This window comes from Amblyomma mixtum, chromosome 2, assembly GCF_055824585.1.
Source record: "Amblyomma mixtum isolate Tamu chromosome 2, ASM5582458v1, whole genome shotgun sequence".
NCBI classification, from domain to species: Eukaryota; Metazoa; Arthropoda; class Arachnida; order Ixodida; family Ixodidae; genus Amblyomma; species Amblyomma mixtum.
The window spans coordinates 264,266,232-264,289,758 of record NC_143013.1 but is presented as its reverse complement, the minus strand read 5'-3'; the positions used below and the strand labels follow the sequence as shown (position 1 = coordinate 264,289,758).

Sequence of the window (23,527 nt, the reverse complement as noted above, 5' to 3'; positions counted from 1 at the left end):
ATTAGGCCCAATTATTTTCGCCCAGAACTCGGGGGAAAAAAAGGTCGAGGGGGCTCGATGTCTCCTCCGGCGGCCCTTTTTTATTTTTGCTCTCTTTCATTTTATTTCTTCGCTTCGCCGCATCGTGACGCTTTTGAATAATAACCTGACATGGCGCACATCTATTTCGGCCGCTCTTTTGTGATTGCTTCTATCACGCGAACGAGGTTGATCTAGCGAAGGAGGCATCTTTTTATCTTTTTATTTTCTAGGTCGAAGAGCTACGTAATCTTCTCTGTGTTCGTAGAAGGAGAACCCGAAGCATGAAGTTTATCGTGAAAAGGAAGGGAAAAAAAAGAATCGAAGCAGGAATTTATGACACGAGAAAGAGTCAACTGCCATGTATTCTTAATGCGCCCACCAGCAAAAACTTGTCTTCCGTTCCGTAATTCGTCGCGAGGAGGTCCACATCAGCCGCCGCTTCGCACGTCTCCGATATTACACATAATTGGCGCGAGTGGTTTAGTTAGCGCGGCTAATGTTAGGTCTCACTCGGTACTGCCCTGTCGCGATCCTCCTGTGTGTACACATAAATTACGCAAAAGCTGAGCGGTTGATACATGTGGTGGCTTGGTCAGTCTTTGCGCGTCTACGCTCAAGTAGTAGTATACATTCATTATGTGACGGTGTTGGTACAAGTCTGCGACGGCTTCGGAGCGTTAAGTGTGTAATAGATAGTCTTGATTTGCTGTCTTACGGAACAGTGCATGGCGCGACGCCTGCGTTATTAAACCGTCAGGCAGTTGGAAAGCTTAAGGTGATGTTACGACGAAAACACTTATTTTACAGCAGTTGTAACACTTCGATACGAAATCTAGGCGTATCTCGTGGCCAACTTCGGGAGGCTTGTAACTAAATTTTTCCAGTGGCTTTAGTTGTAACAGACAGAGGCTTCGCCTGGTGGCTGTGGAGTCAACTACTTATGAGATGTGCATGCCTGTCTGTATATAGAGCGTGTCGTAAATTATTTACCTGTCGACGGATGGCGCGACAGGCTGCTTACCTTTTCCATTTGTGCGCAACTATCGGGGCCCTACATTTTCAGCCATAGAGTTTCTCATAGAAGCCTAGCGGAAAAAGCTGCCGTGCGGGATTTCATTCACTGCAGGAAGTCAGGCAAGGCGTCGTTTCGTATGTTGTTTAATGCTGGCCCGAAAACATGGATTCAATTTTAATAATACGACTTTACTCGAGGAAAACCTCAAATAAATACTGTGCTAATTTTCACACTAGCCTAAAGCCAGGTATTCACTTGCGCCAAATTTGTTAAAAAAGTACAAAAAAATGGTATATTAAAAGAGTTTAGTCTGCACAGAATGGAGAGCAACGCGGCTATACGATTGCGGCGCAACCATGATTCCGCTGCAGAATCCACGTTTTCGGCCCGACACTAGCCAAGCCAAGTATGGAACCTCATCTTCCCGGCATTTCAGCGGCGGATGTAGTGCTTGCTCTTCAAGGAACTCCCTCCCATAGACAGTGGCGCCACTTTTCCATCTAGGTAATTTTAAGAAAGTATGTTTCATTTATACGGAGGCCGCGGAGAGTTTCGCAACAGATTTGGTTAGAGAACCGCGATTCAAACGAAGCGTTAGCCTGGTTAAAATCTTTGGAAGTCTCATGGTTAGGATCCTGGCTTTTAGCCTCCCACCTCCATAAGCCTGGCACTGACACTGCAGTGTTCTTGGCCGAGTCACTGTTGTGCCATGACGAGTGGTTCTCGAAAATACGAGTGGTACGTAACGCGAGGCTCCAATGTATACCGTAAACGCAGGGAGCAACCTGCTTTCGCCAGCCGACCGTGTATCTCTATTAAGCTCTACATTATCAGAGATCATTGTTGTTATTGTTAGATGTGATTACGTCAAGAAGGACCTAACAAAAAAGGAAAATGACCCGAAGCGTTACAATGCCTGCCTGCAAGGAGATGAAAGACAGCGAGAGAGAGAGAAATTATGGAGATTAAAAAATATGCAATGTTCGAAATTTGGAAACTGGATAATAGAAGAGCGCACAAGCTAAAGAAAACAAAAGCCACTTTAAAAAGGAAAAAAAAAAAAGCTACACGTCTCTTGGTGCTCTCCTATAGAGCACTCCGATGAGAGCCGAGCCGGGCGGCAGGCAGCGCCCCTGGCGGCAAAAGGAGCAGCATCAGCGTGCCTTCCCCGACGAGGTGTCTGGAAGAGAAGGAAGCTGGGAGGCACAATTCTGGGTCCCGGCGAGAAAGAAGAGCGCGAGGGCGATCTGGCGGCGGCGGCCGGACGACGCTTTCATTGTGCGAGCGCCAACCGTAATAACCCCCGCGCCGATGGAATGCACGCTCGGGCTCGCCGCATCAGCGCCAGCCGGGGCCGACTGCGGCCGCTCTTCTTCCCTCGCGCGTCCACGAAAAAGTGGTGGTGGCAGCGAGTTTACTTGCTTTGCTTTCTTTGTCTCCCTCTTTCATTCTGGCTCTCGTTTTTGTACAACCGCGAAAGAACGAAACACCCAAAGAAATGAAAAAAAAAAAGCAAGAAAAGAACTTTCAATAAAGAGAAGACCAGTTGTGATTCCGTCGTGGCTACACCGGAGGTTCGCGCGCGTCAGGAACTCGAATCCGCCAGTGCTGCATGGTTTGCTCGCACCTCCGTTTTTTTTTTCTTGCTTCGTTGTAGATTCTCTTTCCGGTGTCCATGCTTCGGATGTTTGCGCGCCGCACTGGGAGATCTTTGCGTTTTTGTTTGCATTCTTATTTAGTGTTTCTTTACCTTTTGTCGCCCACTGGAATCTCTTGTCTCGTTTCTTGTGGGCGCGTGCGTGTCTACGCTTTTTTTTTAATTGTTATATGCTTTTTACCCTCTGGTAGTGCGGAAAACACGCGTCTGCGTGGAATAACAGTCCTGACCGAAGCGGGGGGATGGGGGGGGGGGGGGGGGGATGAAAGAATGGTCAAGCCGAGAAGGCGCGTCGTCGAGCACTCTCGCTTGTGTGGAGGATCCAGACTCGTCTAGAGCGGTCGGAAAGCTAGGCTCTGAAGACGAGGGCTCTTTCTTGTTGCTCCGAGAAGGTGGTTTTGAGACGGCAAAGTGGAACCAGTGAGCTGCGAATGTAAACAGGAGCAAAAAAAAAAAAGCATTATAAGCGAGGTATTATGCCGTTACGAACGAGCGTCGTGGCTTTTGAAGACTTGGTGCACTCGTAATGCACAAGAAACAACAACAAAAAAAAAAGCAAAAAGAAAATGTAATGAAACGCTGGAAGGAATTTGAAAACGGTCTCTAAAAGCGATAATTGAAGCATGGAAAAGCGGGCTGTGGTCAAAGTTGGTTGTAAGAAAGCGAATAGTTGGTACACTGATATTTACTTGCCGAACGATTACTGTAGGGCTATCAGGGACGCTGTAAGGGAGGGCTCAGAGTAGATTCGGCCGCCTGGGGTTCTTTGCCTTGCACTGAAACTTGGTAAAAGAGCGTCTTTTGCGTTTCGCCCCCATGGGAATGCACTCACCTTAGCCATATCGAACCCTCCACTTAGGGCTGAGCAGCCTATCTCCACAGATGCTCAGCCACCGCTGTTTGTCGATCTGCTGATCGATCGACTAATGAATGAAACAATGTATTACTTATTTTGCTTGTTTGTCTGTTTATTTATTTATTTATTGCCGACTCTCAAACATGAGGTTTACAGACGGCTGAAACACAACGGTGCGGTTTAACACTGTACCGCACTATTCACCATTCAATACGTTACAAGCAGGAAAATAAAGAGAGAGAGAAAGAAACGAACCACTGCATCGTCGTGCTGGCGCTCGCGATTCGACACGCGAAGCACCTATCGTCGCTTTCATCGCCGTTGCGACGCTTACACGACGTTCAAGCCGGAGACCACCCAACTTCGGGAAACGCGAGGGCATACGCGTTCATCTCTCCAGTCACGTAGTGTGTACACGCCTCGCTCAGAGCGTGTGACAATCGGCCTAGCGGCGGTCGACCGAACGAAACAAATCACGCGACGGCAGGAGCGTGTCATCCGGCGTGTCTACGCTCTACAGCGTCATACATATAAAGATACGTATGTATCTACAGAGCTGCGTCCACCCTCGACCCCTTCCTCTCACTCTCTCCCCCCCCCACCCCCCTCCGATTCTCCTCTCTAGTGCGTCATGCCTTTGTGTACGCGTGTGGCTCAAAATCAAGTCTCGTCGCGGCGACAGCGTGTGAGAAAACTCGCCGGCGGACAGAATGTGCGCAGCTCATCAAGAGTGCGTGCGTACGCTGGCTTCGCGTGTGCTCGGACCGAGATGTGCTGTTGCAAATGAAGGGCCGCGAGAGGGAATCGGGGCGAGCCCTACCGCGCATGGCTCGCTGAAGCAGCATTGCGAAGGGGAGGCAGAGAGCGTGCGTGATGGACAGGTCACGTGCCGTGTCGGATGCACGCATAGCGTGTGGGAACCGCGTGCGGAATAGAAAGAAAGAGGAATCGCGTGCTTCGGTTTTGCGCAGAACAACCACGTGCCGACTCTGTATCCCCAATCGACCGCGCTGCTTGCGGCCCCCGGCGGGATCGGGGACAATTAATTTCTTTAACCTCCTTCTCTCCCGCGTTCGGGGCGCTCCTTGTCTTTCTCTCCCTGTCTCTCTATTTTTACGTCACTTCTTTCGAGCACCACGCAGTACGTGGCTTTGGTCCCCGATAACTGGGGACCTCTCCCAGTAAGGCAATGGTAGAGCTGTACTCTTTAGCAAATTTTTTTTTGCCTGCTTTTTTTTTCCCTGATCTATGCAAGGCGTAGTTGGTCAGCTGATACATGAACAAAACGCAGAAAAAGAACTAAGAAAATAAACGGGGATAATTTGAATGCCTATACTGAGGACATGAACGTCCTCTCAGCTGTTGGCGATGCTCGTTTTAGTCCTTTCGCAGCATAACGCTTTGTGTCACAATACATTTAATCTCATGATGCTTCGTTATATGAACTCCCGTTGTGCGAACGGCTGTCTCAGTAACATCGCCGGCTAGCACCGTGCTGCTGAATGAACAATACCTAGACACTGTCTTACCATCAACACCGCGATTAGACGAACTGTGAGGCTCGGTGGCCTATGGGGTCGAACATCATCCAGCGTTGGAGTTCAAGCCTATATATAGACGAGGTTGTTCTCACTCTGGTGCCGATGGCAGATGAATGGGCTATCAACATGACCTTGTCGAGAGGTATAGACGTGTGTCTTTATTTTCGAGACTTTTCCGCGCCACTGTGCTCACTTCCGGTCCCTGGAATCTCCGCTTCCTTTAAATTTGTAGAACAACTTTCAGGCCTTCGAAGGACTATAGGGGACTTTTGGAAAGAATATTCGTTACCACACTTCTTTCTTTCCCTTCAGTTATATTCTCAATATTAGTTTATATTCTGTCCATTATATTCTCTTTATATTCTCAGTATCACTGAACGTGCAGATGGCGCTGGACGTATGTTAGTATTGGCGAAACAAGCGCAAGACGAGACAAGTGCATTTTCATGTTGCGGCGGAATTGGTAGCGGCGAAAGGTGATATGGCCATAGACACATCTGACGTTGACAACACGGGGCACTTCCGAAAAATTTTACTCACGTTGCGCCACGGGTGCCTGTTTCTCCCCATTTTCTGTCGCATTTGGCCGAGGTTCTCCAGAGGGGGAGCCCAGGGAGAAAACGGGTCTGGCGATAAGGAACGGATGAAAGCCATTCGTCTCCTCGCCCGTCGTGCGGCTTCGTCGTCCAAGCGCCATTTGTAAACGTCTCGCCGACGTGGCAGTCTCGAGTATCGCAGTGAAGCACGCCCTTTGAGGTGAAGGGGCGTTTTTTCAGCCGCACGCTGCCACTGAGCTCATGCGTTCATTGTTTCGGGGAGACAAACGGCTTCGCTCCGCACGTCGCGTTCGCCTGAAAATGGCTCAGTGGTTAGCGCGCTCGGCTACTGAGCTGGAGTTCCCGGGTTCGAACCCAGCCGTGGCGGCCGCGTTTCGATGGAGGCGAAACGCAAGAGGCGCCCGTGTGCTGTGCGATGTCAGTGCACGTTAAAGATAGTCAAGTGGTCGAAATTATTCCGGAGACCTCCCCCCGGCCTGCCGCCCGGCTCGGCTCTCATCGGTGTGCTCTAAAGGAGAGCACCGAGAGACGTGTACTTTCTTTTTCTTTTTAAAGTGGCTTTTGTTTTCTTTAGCTTGTGTGCTCTTCTATTCTCCAGTTTCCAAATTTCGGACTTCGCACATTTTTTAATCTCTTCATAATTTCTCTCTCTCTGTGTCTTTCATCTCTTTCCGGTGTCCATGCGTCGGATGTTTGCGCGCCGCACTGGGAGATCTCTGCGTTTTGGTTTGCATTCTTATTTAGTGCGGAGACCTCCACTACGGCACCGCTTCCTTTCTTCTCTCACTCCCTCCTTTATCCCTTCCCTTACGGCGCGCGGTTCAGGTGTCCGCTTAGATGTGAGACAATTACTGCGTCATTTCCAACCAAAAATGTTCAATTTTCTGTTCTACAAGGAATTGTAAGCGGCGCTAGGTGATCGTGCGCGAGCATTTTCCACGCTGGCATACACAGCAAAACGAAGGGTTTGAACCTTTCAAAGGTGCTTACGAACTTAAAAATGCCCTTTTGAACTCAGATTTGGAGTTCAGGGTGTTTGGTTTAAAAACAAATATCCAAGTGTTTTCCTCATTTGGCCGTGCTATTTTTATAATTATATTATTCTGACTCAGCAAAAAAGTGACACTGGTTCTAATGGTGGCTGGGATACCTGTGGCAAATCAACGTGGCGAAAGTAAGCGTTTCTGGGGTAAATACGGAGCACATGGGTGTTTCATTTGCCTTCACGTGTACTTTTGTAGCACGGATGTATGCTTGGGCGCATCAAACACCTAAGAGCACGTAAGAGTTTATCATTTGTTTCCTAAGTTTGACTCTCGAGTTAAGCGCACGGTTTTGTAACGAAACTCACTTGTGATTAGGGTGAACGGTTTCCCCACATCCAATCCTCTTGCAATAGGCTTTGGCAACTACGCGAACGTTTGCTGTCATCAAAGCGCTATTGCTGTGGCGCAGACATGAATTACTTGTTAGTTCGTGGTTATTTCTTTAAAAGAAAGAGTAGGTATAAGAAGGGAAATGATTTGGCAGCGTATGGAAATCTAACAAACTAATCATCGAGATGTCATGGAATTTTTACGAAATTGTTAGAACGGACGGGTACCTTGGACCTGCTCTCAGCGGCGTGAAGTTATTTGATTGTTTCTCTGTTTTTTTTTTCTCAAAGAAAAAAAAAGAGACGTTAGTTAAACCACACAAATTCCATCCGTGGTTGGTCGGGCTATCTTGCAACGTGTACACACGCATCGCTCACGCCGGACGACGTATGAACCACAACGAGTAGGGCCCCGCACCAGTGAACCCATCGAAACAAAACACAAAAAAAGAAACAAGACAAAAAGAACGAAGCTGAGGAGGCGCCGCGGGTGTTTCGCCGAAAGAGATCAGAGCAGAAGCAGCAGTGTAGTCGCTCTTCTTCTCAAAGGAGATCTACCCGTCGCGCCCGCACTCACCATCACACACCGTCCTCACACACACACACGCACTCTTTTTTCTGGCGCCCTCCACTCGGCCTGCTCCTAATTCGCCGCCGCTGCTCGGCCAAACGCATCCATCACGGGCTGACCGGCCGGCCACAGAGCCACGGCCACCCGACGAGGCGGCTACCGAAACCGGAGAACTTCAAAGGTGGCTGGCTTCGCGGGCTCCGTCCACGCCGTGAGGCGCACACTCTCTCGAACAAAGGAGAGAACAGGAGAGAGAGAGAGAGGAGCAAGGGGAAGAGAACAGAACAGAACAGCAGCCGGAGAAAGAACGTCGGTAACGCAAATAAAAGGGAAGCAACGCGGCCAGCGGAACCAAACTGGGACATTGAAGGATAACAGCGGTAGTGATTCGGGGAATGGAGTAAGAGAACAAGAAAATTAAAAGCCGAGAGAAAGAAGAAGAAAGGAAGGAAGGAAGAACAGAAAGGAGCGCAACGACGTGCCCTCATCGCTCGTTCCTTTTTATTTCTTTGTCTTTTTTTTTTCTCTCGCCCTGCCAGCTGCGATCTCGCTTCTCCACCCAGGCGTGTTCTTATTCTTCGGCTTCCCAAGCTGCATGGTTAGATAAACCTATTTGTCGAACGAAGCCATATATAGCACCGCCACGCGTTACGTGCTCACGGATGGCTATAGGTGTGTGTGCGTGTGTGTGTTTTCGGTGAGCTCGCGCGCTCGGGGGCCTGTCGACGCGTTCATTCTTTATCCGCTCGCTTCCTCCGTCGCCTCCTTCCTTTCCTCGACTGTGCCGCCGCCAAACGAGCGCGAACGGGGTGCGGCATCATCCCAGCCTCGGCGCTGAGCTACCGGTATTGAGCCGTCCGCCGCGTAGAGTGGACGGCGAGCTTAAGCCAAGCGATTGCTCCTAATGAGATTTGCTGCTTGTTTATTTCCTCCCTTCCACTTCCCTCTCTGCCCTTTCCCGTTTCACTCGCGCGCATTCGGCGGCTGCGTTTTGGACCTTTGCCGCGTGCGGTTCCGGCTTGTCGAGCCGCCGTCAGGCGCCCGGCGATCCTGCCCTCTTGCGGCTAATTTATGAAGCTGCGGTGGCGGCGGTGCGAGACCGCTGGCAGCAGCCGGCCGCTGTTGCCGCGCCGATCGCGTCTAACGGTCGGCTCCTGTGTCGACGCCGCGAGCGAGTTAGCCGTAAGAGAGGGAGTGTTGCTTTAGGCCGGGCTGATTTATCGTTCGCCTTCGAAGACGCCGCCACGGCTCCTTTTCGCGAGTTAAGCGGGCAGCAGAACCTCCTCTACCGCTCCTCGATTCCCCCGTGTCCTCCTCCACTTTCCTGCTACCATCCTACCCTCTCAAACCAGCATCGTTCTTGTATAACCCTTCCCCGATTTCCTCATTACTATTGTTTGTTTTTTTCGTCCTTCTTTCTTCTTGCTTTTTTTATTTCCGTTATCTTTGCGCCTTTGGTGTAGGCTTCTGTGCTCAACTGCTTCTTGCGAAGGCCGGCTTCAATGCGTTGCTTCTCAGGAAAGGATCTCGTCGGATGTCTCGTTGAAGAGGCGATAAATACGAGGGTTATTGCTCTTGTGTTGTCCTTACAATGCTTCGCTTTGTTGCCACTGCCTGTCGGTGCGGGGCGATGAGGAATCCACTGGGGTGGAGAGCGATAACTCGGGCTCAGTTTTTATCGTCCTGTAATTGCGGGAGGTTTCCTTTTCTGCTACTCCGCGCCTCTTTTGTGTTCGGGTGCGGCGCCAGACAGCGAAGGTTTTGGATGCTACTTCGCGAGCAGAGACGAGGCCTGTCACGCACTCTGGCTACTCATCGTCGCTCCGGTGGCTCGAACTTCTGGCTTCATCTCACTGTAAACCCAACACTGCCAGAATACGGAAACTCTGAAAGCTTACAACCTGAGCTGCGTTACGGTTCTTGCAGAAAACACTTGCATCTTTATCTGCTCTACTTTCAGCTCTGCCTAGAAACACCGCAGTATCTCCGCAACTATTTCCTGCTCGATGTGCACTCAGCTCATTTATAGTGCTTCGATCTGCTCCCAGCACACCCTCCAGTATCTTTCTTTTCGTTTATTTTTATGCGGAATGTGCTGGCGAGCAATGGGTAGAAATAGCGCGCCAAATTCCCTCGGCAACAGATAACGGTGCCACAGTTTCCCGTCCGGCCGCCAGAGAGCGCCAAATGCGAAGAGTCATGACGCTACGCGGTAACCAGAGTTCGCGAAGTTTGCTCTGCTAAATGTTCTTATTTCGTGCGCCATAAACTTACGATACCGCGAGCAAACGTTCTTCTGTTAGGTTAGAGGCCGAGCACCGGTGCCCCAGTGGACTTGGAACAGGCGTGCGTCAGTGCGTCTAACGACGGCGCCTCTCAAGGGGCTTAGTGGCTGACGTACTTTTGACGGAAACTTTACCAGCCTTTCCTCCAGTACTCGTGCTTCCCTGGGTGTCTGTACGCTGGTTTTTGCGTCTACAGCGACATTCGACGGCGAACGGTCTCATCCTACTCGTTCTCAGAAATTCATGCAACAGTAAAGAGTACAAAAAGTGTTTAGTCATTGGGATCCTTAGCCGGCATTGCTAGTCGGCAAACAACTTCAAAACTCAAAACAAAACTTTGCAGTGCTTCAAGCCACGGTATTATTTTGGTGTATTGTGTTCTCACATCTAGCAGTGCCGTTCTGTGAGTTCAGTTGAGATGCTGTAAGCTACAGGTGGCGTTATCCTTGCGGTTTCTGCCGCTAACTGCTCCACCGTAGCGACAAGCTCGTGTGCTGTGCGATGTCAGTGCACGTTAAAGAACTCCAGGTGGTCGAAATTTCTGAAGCTCTTCACTACGGCGTCCCTCATAGCCTGAGTTGCTTCGGGACGTTAAACCCCAATAAACCAAACATACAATAACCAAATCGCATAATCCGGCATCGAAGTCACAAACACAAATAATAGTCACTCCTGCTGTCACCACATGGAGATAGGTCCGTGTCCAGTTGGTGCCGTTCTGTGGTCGGATACAAGTCAAGAACGATGCGACAGATGTCTCCCAGAGGAGGCCTTCCAGCCAGTCGCATTGACTGATTATCAGTTTGTCATAATGTCACAGTTATTTCGACGTTTGCCTCCTGCGATGTCACTCTAGCAGGGGCAAGGGCATTAACCATGACGTCGCGTCAATTGCTCGATGCCATTGGTATAGGAGGGCCTCTTTTGCAGTGTACTTGCAGCTTCATTTCTTGAGTCGCCTCCGACTGCAGTGAGTTGTAGCGTTTTAGGCCGCATGAGATATTAGTCCAGGTGAAAAAAATTCGCTGTGGCTTAGCTTGGTTAAGCCCGGTAATTGCGAAAGCAATATCCGTAGCTACGCCATGGTACAGCTGGTAGTGTAGCTGGTGGTGGTGCTTGTGGTTAGACTTGTGGTGATGCATCGGTTATACAATCCAAACCAATCCAATCCCATCCAATACAATCCATTCAATTCCAATCCAATTCAATCCACTCCAACCCAATCCAATGTAATCTAATGTAATCTAATCTAATGTTATCCAATCCAGTCCAATCCAATCTAATGCAATCAAGGTCAAATGAAGGTCAATGGTGGTCACCGCCGCGGCACGGCAAAGGCGTGAAAGTGCAAGTAGTATTGCTTTCGCAATAATATCGAGAGTTGTCCGTGCACGCTATGAGCTACAGCCGCGTCTCTCCGTTCCTCTCGTGCAGCCGCGCTATCCGGAGCAACCAGGACCTGCTGCCCAGCTCCCCTCTGGCGTCGCTCTTCCGCAACGACTTCTGGGGCACGCCGCTGACGCACAGCGGGAGCCACAAGTCGTACCGGCCGCTGTGCGTGCTCTCCTTCCGGCTCAACTACCTGCTGGGCGGCTACGAGCCCCGGGGCTACCACCTGCTCAACGTGCTGCTGCACGGCCTCGTCTCGGCCCTGTTCACGGCGCTCGCGGCGCGCCTCTTCCTCAACCAGTGGCTGCCCACGCTGGTGGCCGGCTTCCTGTTCGCCTCGCACCCCGTGCACACCGAGGCCGTGGCCGGCATCGTGGGCAGGGCGGACGTGGGCGCCTGCCTCTTCTTCCTCGGCTCGCTGCTCTCCTACGTGCAGTACTGCAAGTACCGCGACAAGGAGCTGCGCGCCGAGCGCCGCTGGGCGCCGCTGTACGCGTCGCTGGCGCTGGCCGGATGCTCCATGCTCACCAAGGAGCACGGCATCACGGTGCTGGCGGTGTGCGCCGTCTACGACGTGTTCGTCAACCACAAGGTGGCCCCCAGGGACCTGCCCTCGCTGCTCGTCAGTGTGAGTGAACGGCGTCTCAGTGCCGCTACACTCTAAACACGAATACACCTATATGGGAGTAAAAAAGGGAGTAATCTGTTCTCCAGAGCACGCCCTTTTTTAAAGAAGCGTAGCTTGTTGGGCCAGTTGGTGCATGGTAAGTGGAAAACCAGCGGAAAGGACGCGTTCACAAGCAGGAGAAGTAGACAGGACATGTACTTCTCCTGCTTGTGAACGCGCCCTTTCCACTGGTTTTCCACTTACCATTTTTTAAAGGGTGTGTGCGAGAGGACAACTTTACTACCTTTGTACCCTTTTCTGTTTAGAGGGTATGATACATGGGACGCGATTTCTTGAGGATCTTTCTTTTTCAGTCATTGTCTGCCGTAAGCGAAGGTGTTTACTCGCAAATGGGAGGCGACGTGGTAGGTCTTACTTCTACGAATGCTCGGATGCGCGAGGTCGCTTTTACCAGCATTCAGCCACCGCGATCACGTGTCGGCTGTGGGTGCGGTGGAGTAGGGTATGTTGCACATGGCGCACATGACAAGAGACCTTAATGAGATCAGCCAGTGGACAGAGTTTTGGAATAATCCGAGCACTGCTGTGATCGTTGAAGTGCTTTCTGTGTAGGTTGGTAGTGTTTTGCAGGGCTTAAGGAGGTTAAAAACTTAAGATGATAGTGTCTTTAAGACTTTCACACCTCATTTATTTTAACTTCATAAATAACGTATCTTGTCGTTACATGCAACTGCTACTCTTTCGCGCTGCCTGTTGAGTTCTGTCGAATCACCAGCGCAACAAATCTCGTAGGTAAGCCGGGAAGAAAGCATGACCTTCTCAACCTTCTCGTTCGGCGAACGCGTGGACGGTGCTTGACTCCGCATCCCCCCCCCCCTCCCCCGCAGAAGCGGCATCCGGGCCTGTGGGAGGGCCTTCTGCACCTGTGCTTCGCGGGCGTGACGCTGGTCGGCCTGCGGCTGCACCTGATGGGCGCCCGGGCCCCCGACTTCGCTCCGGCCGACAACCCGGCCGCCGACAGCGACAGCTTCCTCACGCGGACGCTCACCTTCCTCTACCTGCCGGCGTTCAACTTCTGGCTCCTGCTGTGCCCGCGCTGGCTCAGCTTCGACTGGTCCATGGAGGCCATCCCCCTGGTGCAGAGCCCCGCCGATCCGCGCAACCTCCTGAGCGCCGCCTTCTACGGGGGCCTCTTCCACCTCGTCTCCTGCCTGGTGCGCCTGGCCAACTGGCGCCGCGCCGCGCCCCCGTGCCACTGCAGTGCCTTCACGCCCAAGCCGGCCTCGCTGCTCGCCCTGTCCGGGAAGCCGTACGGCAAGCGCTTCTCCAACAACAACAACAACTGCAGCAGCTACAGCAACGGCGGATCCCTGGTCTCCCCTCCCTCGTGGAGCTGCGGCAGCTGCTCGTCGGCCTCCTCTTCGTCCTCGGAGTGCTCCGAGTCGACCAACGGCGGCGGAGGCGGCTCGGCGGTCGCCAGCGCCCTGTCGAACCAGCAGCTGGACGCCACTGTGCTGGCGCTGGCCATGATGGTGTTGCCGTTCGTGCCGGCGACGAACCTGTTCTTCTACGTGGGCTTCGTTGTGGCCGAGCGCGTGTTGTACGTGCCCTCGATGGGCTACTGTCTGCTGGTGGCCGTGGGCGCCGACCAGTTGTGCGGCTTCGCCCGGCGCGCGGCGCGACACGGTGCCGGAAACGGGGACCTGCGCCGCAAGTTGGTGCTCGCGGCGCTCGTGGCGCTCGTGCTGGTGCTCTCGCTGAGGACGGTGCGCAGGAACAGGGACTGGCTCACCGAGGAGGACCTCTACCGGTCGGGCATCCACATCAATCCGCCAAAGTGTGAGTGGCTATGGCGTGCGTCTGTGTGCTCATTTGTGGCCCTTCGAATTGGATGAGGCCGCCAAGCAGTGAGATGTGTGGCGTGTATGTGTGTGTGTGTTGCTTTTGTGTTACAGTTAGCACTGAATGGAGTCGCCAAAGTGTGAGCTTATCTGTGCACGCCGTGTGAACTTGAGCACGACGTTTCGTTCTGCATTCTAGTTAGGGCCAAGTGAACATGCTGGGTGTATGTAGCGTATTCATCTTTGGTTACAGGCGCGAAAAAAGACAGAGCACAAGACAGCCTTTTTTTGCGCGCCTGTAACCAAAGATGAACAGTTACCAACTTGCCCAGCAAGACGTTCGTTTAAGTATATAGCGTAGTCAGGGTAAGCGTTTCGGGAATGTTATTTTTCAAGGCAACGGCTAAAGGATGAATGCTATTTTCTAACGTTGCCGACGGTTATCAACCGCAAGCCTGTCCAGCATCCATATGTACCTCCCAGTGAACAGATTAAGGGCAGTTTGCAGTCCTTACTTTAAGATCAAAGTGAGCAGTGTAAAGCAGTTAGTAAATATTGCTGTGAGTGCATACGAGGCATTATTTACAATCGGGAAACTCCTGCTTACTCGCCTCCGGGCAAGTAACTGACAGTTTGTATAATTGAGGCTATGCATAAATTCACTGCTTTTTTTTCTACGTGCGGCATAGCAGCTATGGAACTGAGCAGAACTCTGCCAAGAGTGTGCGGGTTCCTCGTGTTGCTAATTAAGGTTGCGCCATCTATCGGAATGAAAAGTGACTTTGAAAGCTGTTGTGCTCTGTGAGCGAAGTCATTTCTAGAGTCACGAAGACTAATTCATAATTTTGACCGCTTGATGTTCTTGATGTGATGTGCATACACACACGCAGGAATCCTTTAGAAGCCGCGCACGGAAATAGGGAACAATCAGGAAGGGGTGAAGGGGAGGGGGAAGGGGGCGCCCCCAAAAGGGCGAGAAATTTAACCCTAAAAAACCATGACGAACCTTATTTTTTGCAAAAAAAAAAGTCTAAAAAATGCATGGTTCAAATGGGATTGCCCCTTCCAAGAGTAACCCTGAAATCCGCCCCTACAATCAGGGACTTATGTAAATACAAGAGACCTGTTCAAACCTAGGAACGGCGTTTGAGCTCCAGAGCTTTTTTTTTTTTGTCGCTTTTGTGTGTAATAATTTGAAATTTCAAGGCACTGTATATCTATTAGGCAGCGGTAGTAAATATTTTCGGTATCCTCGCGCGAAACGTTTGGTTATGCTGCTGTTCTGTTCAGCTCATAGGTATTCCTCCTCCTCCGATGAAATCAGGAAAAGCCGCGGTGAAGTTGGCGCCCATTACTCGTGGCTTCTTTGATTACTGTCCCATATGAGCAGTTCAGAAAATGGTATATACCCAGCTTCAAACTGGGACCAAACCACAGAGAATATGACACAGATAAAAAGCAACAAACCCTTGCGGAAGAAAAAAAAGAGAAATAAATCTGAACATTTCAATTGCGCAAATAAAAAATTTAGAGGACTAGAGGAGCTTAAGCTTCGCCTCTAAGAGTGGAACGGGACAGCGTGTTGCAGCGCTGCCAGGGAGTCCACGGAACGCCATCGCCCGTTCGGCACGACGCCTTCCTTGCCCATTGGACAAATCGAAAATTGTTTTTTTGAGGAAAGGAAATGACGCAGTAACAGTCTCACTTGTCTTGGTACACGAACTGAACCGCGCATGATACGCAGCCCCCGATTATAGGTCGCCGGTTCAAAATCCCTGTTGCGAGCTAGGCCCTAATTTAACTAGTAAGTTTATGCTGCACGAAACGCTGAATCGTGTGACACCATCCAGAACATTCTGCGGCAAACGACTGGCATGATATTTTTTTTTTTTCCGACGCGCGGCGCTCACAACTATTACGACGCCGACGTCTTTTCGACCGAACAAGCTGTGTAGGCTGTCGCGAGGAGGTGGTGACGAAACGCGGCTATAGCCGCTTATCTGTTTTTTTCAGCCAGCGTCCGCTCCGGCGGACGCGGTTGTTGCTGCGACGCGCGTCTTTTCTTTTCTTTCGCTCTTTCCTCTTATCTTTTAACTCTCCTCTATCTGCACGTGGCAGCGGTGGTGGCTCGGCTGGAGCCAGTTGGCAGGCCCGTGCAATTTCCTTTTCATTCTTCTCTCAGTCGCAACAACAACAACAACAGGCTGTCGCGTAAAAAAGATTACCTAAAACATAAATGTGTGTTCGATGTCTGTACATAGTACAGAAGTCCGCGCAATTGTCTAGAGCACTCGAACGGGGCACTCGGGAGTACACTGGCCTCGTTTACGAGGGGCATGGCTCGACCAACACATTATCGTGCTAGGCACTATAGCATATGCACCATAATCGTGCGTACGCGTTCGCATAGCTTGTTCACTTGTCGCAAAAAAATTGCGAGGACACTTTGGCAACTAAAGTGTTCAGAGGCGAAAGCCGAGGACATTATGCCGTGACGACTTCCGGTGGATGTGACGTCACACCGTTCCCGTGGCTATATCGATACCCGAATTATACATCTTTCGGGGATCTTAAGTGTTAATAGCGCTTAATTACACATTTTCCCATCTAATTTGACACAAATCCGATGTTTTCCCGACCATTCTGTGAGAATTTTCACTATGCCGTGACGACTTCCGGTGGATGTGACGTCGCGCCGTTCCCGTGGCTATATCGCCGTCTGCGTTATTTCGACGCAATTTGACATTTTTTTACTGTAATTAATTAACTAATAGTTCTACTGTCATCAAACGTGGCTTCTAGGTTCATTTTTTCCTTTTCTATCTGAAGCAAACCGTTCGTTTTTTCCTATCTTTTATAGTTCCCGAGTTAACACGAGTTACACGCTGCCAAAGGTGCGACACCCTCTGCTAACGGACGACAGTATGAGCCATTACAGGCTTTCGCCTTAAAATCTGCATCGAGCCCTACAGGAAGCGACGAATGTCACAAACCACAGCAGCTAGCGCGCCCTTCGAGCGCTGTAGACAAGTGTGTGGATTCCTGTACATATCGGAGAGCAACTGAGTTCTGCTTCCTTGCACGACACTCGTGCGATCGCGCACGGCGTTCAGGAGCTGGCGTTCGCGAACTGTCGTCTTCACTTTCACGGAGTGTCGTTCGCCGCGTTGGTGTACTCCACCGTTTCTTCTCCGAAGGTCTCGGTCTTGGTTCTTCCGCGAGCTCCCGTTCAGACAAAAAAAAAAAAAAAACAGTTTAGAGAGGGGGAAAAATATAAAGAAAGACATGTGACAAGAGTAAGAGCAGTTAGAACACTGCTTCTCATTCGATCAGTGTCGCCGTTCATTCCTCCCTTGCTTCGCTGGCTCTTCTCATTGCATCTATTTCTTTTTCAGCTGGTCCGTTTAGTCATGTTTCTTTTTTTGCGATTATTTTTTTTCTTTTGCATTGATATGTGGTGGCGCCCGGAGCCTTTATATATAGAGCACAGATCTCAGCCGACTCGATCGACTCCCCCTTCCCCCCCCCCCCCCCCCCCCTTTTTTTTTGTTCGTGCTTGCCGTTCCCCTGACAGCGCTCGAGCGATGCGGATTTCGCGAAAATCCATATCTAGGGATCTCTCGTTCACCGAACTGCCGTTGCCCGCCCTCTGTCGGCGATGAGCGGACATGCGTGAAATAAAACAGGGTTAAGTGCCGGCGCACCTGGGGTCCCGTCGTCGAGTTGTTTGCCTGCATCTGTTCGCTCGCGTCGGGACGCAGCAAAGGTTGGCTGTTTCTCTTGTACGCTTAGTTTTACCACTTGTCTTATTGGAGCGGTTTTCTCCTATTAGTTCGATCCCCCCCCCCCCGGCTCTTTTAATGCAGTGGCATTAAAGCCCCATGGGGGCGTCGTTGGTCATAAAGTTTTGCCGTTGGCAGGAGGAAAGTGACGTCACCAGTCTGGAGCGTTCTATTGGCTGGAGGAAGGTTACGTCATCAGGCCGAAAGTGACGTCAATGCCGGTAAAATAATCAGCGCTTCTAATGCGATCGCATTGCCAACACATGATGGAATTGGTTCTCGCTGTGAAATTTTTGTTTGGAGATTTCAAACGATCTCAAACTGCGCCCTGTATTCTGCGCCGCTTTGAAAACACACACACGCACAGTGCCGCCGCGGTGGCTCAGCGGTTATGGTGCTCGGCTGCTGACCCAAAAGACGCGGGTTCGATCCCGGCCGCGGCGGCTAGAATTTCTTTGGAGGAGAAATTCTAGAGGCCCGTGTACTGTGCGATGTCAGTGCACGTTAAAGAACCCCAGGTGGTCGAAATTTCCGGAGCCCTCCACTGCGGCGTCTCTCATAGCCTTAGTCGCTTTGGGACGTTAAACCCCATAAACCAAACCAAACCAAACACACACGCACAAAAAAATTGGCAGTGGCTTTGCTCTGGTTAAGCCTGGGTATACAAGCGAAAAGCTGCATTTATGCTTTGTTTGACGTCATGGCTGTCGCAGTTCGCGCACAATGCACTGGGAGCACCACGATAGCGGTGTAGATATTGAGCCAACTCCCTCGCTACCACTTCTGGGTCTTCTTTTCTTCCTTCCGTGGTGAATGTCTGCGTCTCTTCTACGGCCGCCGCTCACACGTGCGTTCTCGCAACGCCTTGCGAAATAACCTTCTCTTGGGACGGCGGCGGAGACCGCGCAGCAGCGGCAAGGGGTAAACCGGTGGCGAGGAGGACAAGTGGCGATGGAGCGCGCGCCGCGGCGCACGGCCTCTTTTATGTCAGCCGCCACCGCTCGGGCGTTATCGCAACGCCTTGCGATAACGCGATAAGAACCGCTAGCAGCGGCGAAGGGTAAACAGGTGGCGAAGAGGAGAACGGAGTGGGTGGCGAGGAGGAGGAAGGGCGCGCCGCGGCGGCGCCCAGGGGTGGCCCACGCGAAGCGCGGTGTTGACGAGCCTAGTGAAGCTTTTCGCTTCAAAAGTGCAAAGAGCGCGTCTTAGTACCGCAACTTCCTTTCCATAATATTGTGCTTTGCATATATATTCGCTGGAAGCGTCCGCTCTTCAGTGACGTATTTTCGGTTCTAATGGTAGCATCGACTGAAAAATTTTGCCTGTGAATGCTGCGCCGTTTTTCCTGGACACATCTGCTTGTGGTTTTCGGGAACTTTTTTGAATTTGTGTGAGAAGCATTTTTTCAGCGTTTCTACGAGCACGCCGAAATCGATGAATGTGCCGCGGCATTCTCCGCCGTCGCCGCTGACGTGACAGGGCAGAAATCAAACGCGACTTTCTTCAAAGCCGCAGCGGCGAAATTTGAGCTAAAAAACGAAAGACGTGGAAAGGGATGTGGAGAAACCGGGAAGTTTAACCTGAGGAGTTGGCTGTCAGCGGCGTGTTACCGTTCGAGGAAAGAGGCAAAGAATTCTAGAGGCTGTCAAAGGTCGTCGTGCGTCGTCGTATGGAGTAAAAATACAGCAAGCTACACTCCTCGGGGGTGAAGATATCAATAATCAATCTTGAGCACCTCCTTGCTCGAGCCTTCCTTTTCCGGGCCCCACGTATAGGGAATGGGAGGTGCTATTCGTCTTGCTTTCGATTTCTTTTTCCTATGCTCACACTTCGCGGAGAGTTTGGTCTTCTAAATTCGTCTCTTCTAACGCTCTCGGTTGAATTTCCAGCTGGATCCGTCGTGCGCATAGTCTGAACGGAGCAGCACACATTTAATTCGTTGTATGCGTTCATGTCACCTTTCTCTCTCTCTCTCTCTTTCTTTATTTCTTTCTTTCTGTCTTTCTTTCTTTATTTATTTCTTACAGTTCCATATACAATCATATACTTTAAAGATAATGTCAGAGCGATCCCATTACCGTAGTTACAGTTCGTGACGTCGGCGCAACGCGAGCGCTTTGACCGCTTTGCTTTGTCAGCGTTTATTTCTTGTACATTGTTTTCTCTTCTATATCTGGTGACAGCAATTGTAAATAGTGGATAGGTAGTTAGCGGTGTTTTTCTTAGCCTCCAGTCTTTTTTTTTTGTAATGTTAGACCTTTTGTTGCAGTCTTCTTCTGTATTGTTTGGCCCAGAGAGCGTAAAAATAATTATCTCGCTTTTTAATAAAATGTTTCTTTGCTGAACGTTAGTAAAGAAAAGGAAGCTTTTTCAGCGAGAACTTTTCGATTCCAAAAACGGCCGTGCACTGAAACACCATCGTAAAAAGAAAAAAAAAAGAAGGCTGGGAAAAGTTGCAGATTGTTTCGCTATAACCAGTATTTTGTTACACTAGTAACGCGCTTCACCTGTGCAGGCCAAACAGAAATCTACTGGCAACTAGGTGTACCTAGCGTTCGCTTTTAATTCCCTTCACACCTCCACTCATCCTTTTAGAGAAATTAAGCTATGATCCCTGAACCTCTTCTTGTATTGGTCACCGCATTCACTCAGTCAGCGTAAAACTTCTGGTCGGTCGCCATGTGGGCAGGCCAGCTTATAACTTCTCGTCGGTCGCTGTGTTCGGTCTATTGCCGAATAACTTCTGATCGGCTGCCGTATTGGGTAGGCCACTTTACAACTTCTGGTCGGTAGCTGTGTTTGGTCGTTTATCGTTTCTGGTCGGTCACCGTACGATATCGCTTGCTGGTTCAATGGTGTATACGCAAGAAGATAGGGGGCTTCCATGATCGCGGTATCATTTTGTTTGCACCGTGGCTTTCACCGGGCCTCACCGGCTCTTATTTTTCTCCCAGCGAAGGTGGTGGGGGGAGTTTGAGGTGTGAATTCCTGCCTCCGCTGCCTCTTGGACTTGATACGGCTTTTTGAGGCACGAGAAGTAAACCATGATTCGTATGAAAGTGCGTGCACGATGTCATGTAGCCTCGATCCCCACGTTAGTCGTGAGGGAAGACAACATGCATTCCGCATTGCGGCGTTCACGCTCTAGACGAATGCAGGGGCCACTGTACACTTTTGGCAAAAATGCGCCGGAATGGGAGTGAATCTGTTGTTTCAGGGGGTTTTATTTACTCCATCTATATGGATCATGTTATTCACTCCTCTATTCAAGGAAGGTATTTAGGGGCAGAAGAGTCAAATTTTTACTCCCCACACGAATGGAACAATCCCTTGTAGAACAGAAAATTGAAAATTGGTTTTATGGAAATGACGCAGTAACTGTCACACATATCTCGGTGGACACCCGAACCGTGCCGTGAGGGAAGGGATAAAGGAGGGAGTGAAAGAAGAAAAGAAGAAAGGGGTGCCGTAGTGGAGGGCTCCGGAATAATTTCGACCACCTGGGTATCTTTAACGTGCACTGACATTGCGCAGCTCACGAACGCCTTATTAGTTTCGCCTCAATCGAAACGCGGCCGCCGCGGCTGGTTTCGAACCCGGGAACTCCGGCTCGGTAGCTGAGCTCCTTAACGCCTGAGCTATCACGTGTTCTTTTCGCCGTTTGGAAAGCGTGGCGGCGGCGTAGGCGGAAGCGGGAGGGATCGTCTGCTTGTCGTCTGCTTGTGTTTTGCAAGCGGGTTTGGTTGCCTATTATCGTAGAAGAAGCGATGTAACCTTGCAAGCTCTATCAAAAGTTCGGAGCTGAAAAGTGATTTCACAGCAGTTTTCATGTCCGTGAATGACGCTATATAGATGACTAAAAATCAGCGCACAATAAATTGAAAGTGAAGGTATTACCAAAGGTAATCTGGTATGGCAGTGTTTGCTTTCATATTCGTGTCTTCAAAGCTTAGTTTCTTAGTATGATTGAGGAACAATGAAGACTTCTAAGTTTTACGAAGAAGTCGGCGTTGAAACTCTGTTCCATCGCAGTTCCATACTAATGCACATACTAATACAATTGACTGCAACTACGCGTGAACCGCACAAAAAAAGAATGAGGCCTAAGCGGGAGAACTAACCCTAACGTGGTGGCTTCGCGTAGGAAGGAAAATCAGGTATCGTGGGTGTGCACTAGAGGCTTCAGAGGAACAGCTCAGTGTAGCTTAGCGTAGCGTAAAACGGTGCTCCAGGAAGCTGCAGAAGCGAGCGGCGATGTCAGCGAAGATAGAAACGAAATGGACTTCACTCACCGCCATTATCACGTGACTGATCAAAAACAAACGAAGACGCTAGGTGGCGATATGGACGGCATGGAAGGATGCTTCTTTAATCCATTTGAAATTCGTGCAGTGTTCAGACCCTGGGTTCGAACCCGACCGCGACGGCCGCGTTTCGATGGAGGCGAAACGCAAGAGGTGCCTGTGTGCTGTGCGATGTCAGTGCACGTTAAAGATCCCCAGGTGGTCGAAATTATTCCGGAGACCTCCACTACGGCACCTCTTTCTCTCTTTCTTCTTTCACTCCCACCTTCCTCCCTTCCCTTACAGCGCGGTTCAAGTGCCCGCCGAGATATGTGAGACAGATACTGCGCCATTTACTTTCCTCAAAAACCAATTTACCAATTTATTTTAGGGTTCAGATCAAAGAACTTCATTTCTAATCGGGAGTTAAAAGGAGTAAAATCCTTTATGCTCCATTAATCGGTGAATGGAGTAAATAGCGCATTTACCTAATTTTTGCTCCATATTGATGGAGTAAATATTTCAACACATGAAGTTTAAAGGACGACGCCAACCACTCAAACTCCCACTGGGGTTGGTTCCTGTCTGTACGCGCTATGGCCAGCAAGGAGCAGCTCATAGCTCTGATGAAATGTACGTTACAAGAAAGCAAATTGGGTGCGCTGTGGAGCGCGGAAAGAGAGAAATCAGGACCTGTTACAGTTTTTACCATTTCCTTGCACTTCCATTTCCCGGCACTTTTTCTTGCTGTTTATGGTTGTTTGCAAGGAACGCACGGTTTTATGACTGTTTGCTATAAACGCTGTGGTCTGCTTCTGAACCGGCTATAGCAGGCACCTGTTTTTGTACTAGAAAAATGAACTACACCATCAAGGAAGAAACACACATTTCGAAGAAACAAGCATTTGCTTAGCTGCTTGTGCTAGAAAGGTTCTCCCGAGGGGCAATCGTTATAATTTTCTGTAATTTTCGCGGTTTCAACAGGTCGTAAAATCCTTTACAGCCCCTATTCATTGCGTTTTTTTTTTTTTTTGAGATGTTGTGGGAATAGGTCGTAAAACCCTTTACAGTGTGGGAATGCGGTTCTGTTAACCCATAACGAATGGCTGACTTCTATTTCCTTTTTTTTCTGCTTCCTTACAGCGTATGGCAACTTAGCCAACATTCTGAGTGCGCATGGCAAGAAAGGCGAAGCGGAGTGGGCGTACAAGAAGGCCCTCACCTACCGCTCCAACATGGCCGACGTACACTACAACCTGTGAGTCGCCCTTCCCTACTGTTCACCGCAGCCTCGCTTCGCTCAAGGTCCCAGAGCTTTGCCGCATGCTCGTAATTTTGTCGAAGAAATTGGGAAAAAAACACCTCTGTGCAGATTAAATAAATAATAATAAATAGTTGTTCGATTAGCACGATGTACGCCGATACATACTGGGGTTGCGTTGAGGTCGGCATAAGCACAACAGGAAAGTGAGTTCCATTGACCGCTGCGCGGTTGAAATTGAAAAGCGTTTTGTGAAACAGTTAACTTTTTGAAGCGAAAAGCTTCACTAGGCTCGTCAGCACCGCGCTTCGCGTGAGCCACCCCTCGGCGCCGCCGCGGCGCGCGCTACGTCGCCACTTCTCCTCCTCGCCACCAGTTTACCCCTCGCCGCTGCCGCGCGGTCGCCGCCGCCGTTCCAAGAGGAGAAGGTTCTTTCGCAAGGCGTTGCGAGAACGCGTGAGCAGC

General features: G+C 50.4%; 1 protein-coding gene across 1 annotated transcript in view; it reads left to right on the top strand.

Moving 5' to 3' along the window:
- The window catches only part of Tmtc2 (Transmembrane O-mannosyltransferase targeting cadherins 2), a 326,821-nt gene that overhangs the window by 291,473 nt on the left and 11,821 nt on the right, over positions 1 to 23,527 (top strand). The window contains exons 3-5 of the mRNA XM_089573830.1: positions 11,313 to 11,895; positions 12,783 to 13,734; positions 22,945 to 23,059. Of these exons, the coding sequence (XP_089429956.1) occupies positions 11,313 to 11,895; positions 12,783 to 13,734; positions 22,945 to 23,059 (1,650 nt within the window). The remainder of the gene's footprint in view (positions 1 to 11,312; positions 11,896 to 12,782; positions 13,735 to 22,944; positions 23,060 to 23,527) is intronic.